Source organism: Octopus bimaculoides, unplaced genomic scaffold (assembly GCF_001194135.2).
Source record: "Octopus bimaculoides isolate UCB-OBI-ISO-001 unplaced genomic scaffold, ASM119413v2 Scaffold_369604, whole genome shotgun sequence".
NCBI lineage: Eukaryota > Metazoa > Mollusca > Cephalopoda > Octopoda > Octopodidae > Octopus > Octopus bimaculoides.
Window position 1 is genome coordinate 1 of NW_026404698.1, and position 510 is coordinate 510.

A 510-nucleotide genomic window follows, 5' to 3' on the forward strand; every position below is an offset into this window, starting at 1 on the left:
ATATAAATGTGAAGAAGATAAACACCTGGAAATTGTGGTGAAGAAAGAAAAATGATGGCAAATGAATTATATGAGAATACGTTTCCATCTAAGTCAAAGTTTAGAAGTATTGAATTTTCTAGAGATATCAATGAAGAGAAACATAAAACATCATCTGACTGTAGTCAATCATTCTGTCAGACTGGTGAATTGAGAAAACACAAACAAAGTCACACAGGAGAGAAGCCATACGACTGTGAAATCTGTGATAAATCATTCTCTCAAACTGGTCACTTAACAAGACATAAACGTATTCATACAGGTGAGAAGCTATATCACTGTGACATCTGTGGTAAATCATTCTCTAGAAGTGATCACGTAACAGCACATAAACGTATTCATACAGGTGAAAAGCCACATGACTGTAACGTCTGCGGTAAAACTTTCTCTAGAAATATTGAATTAAGTAAACACCTGCGACGTCACACAGGAGAGAAGCCATATCACTGTGACATCTGTGGAAAATCATTC

At 35.7% G+C, this 510-nt stretch overlaps 1 protein-coding gene across 1 annotated transcript; it reads left to right on the forward strand.

Moving 5' to 3' along the window:
• Window positions 1-6: 6 nt before the first annotated feature.
• On the forward strand, window positions 7-507 carry LOC128251515 (zinc finger and SCAN domain-containing protein 22-like; the record flags this gene model as incomplete). The annotated part of the gene is made up of 1 exon (XM_052978322.1): window positions 7-507. A coding segment is annotated over exon 1 (456 nt), but the record flags the coding sequence as incomplete, so codon positions are not given.
• Between the last annotated feature and the right edge of the window lie 3 nt (window positions 508-510).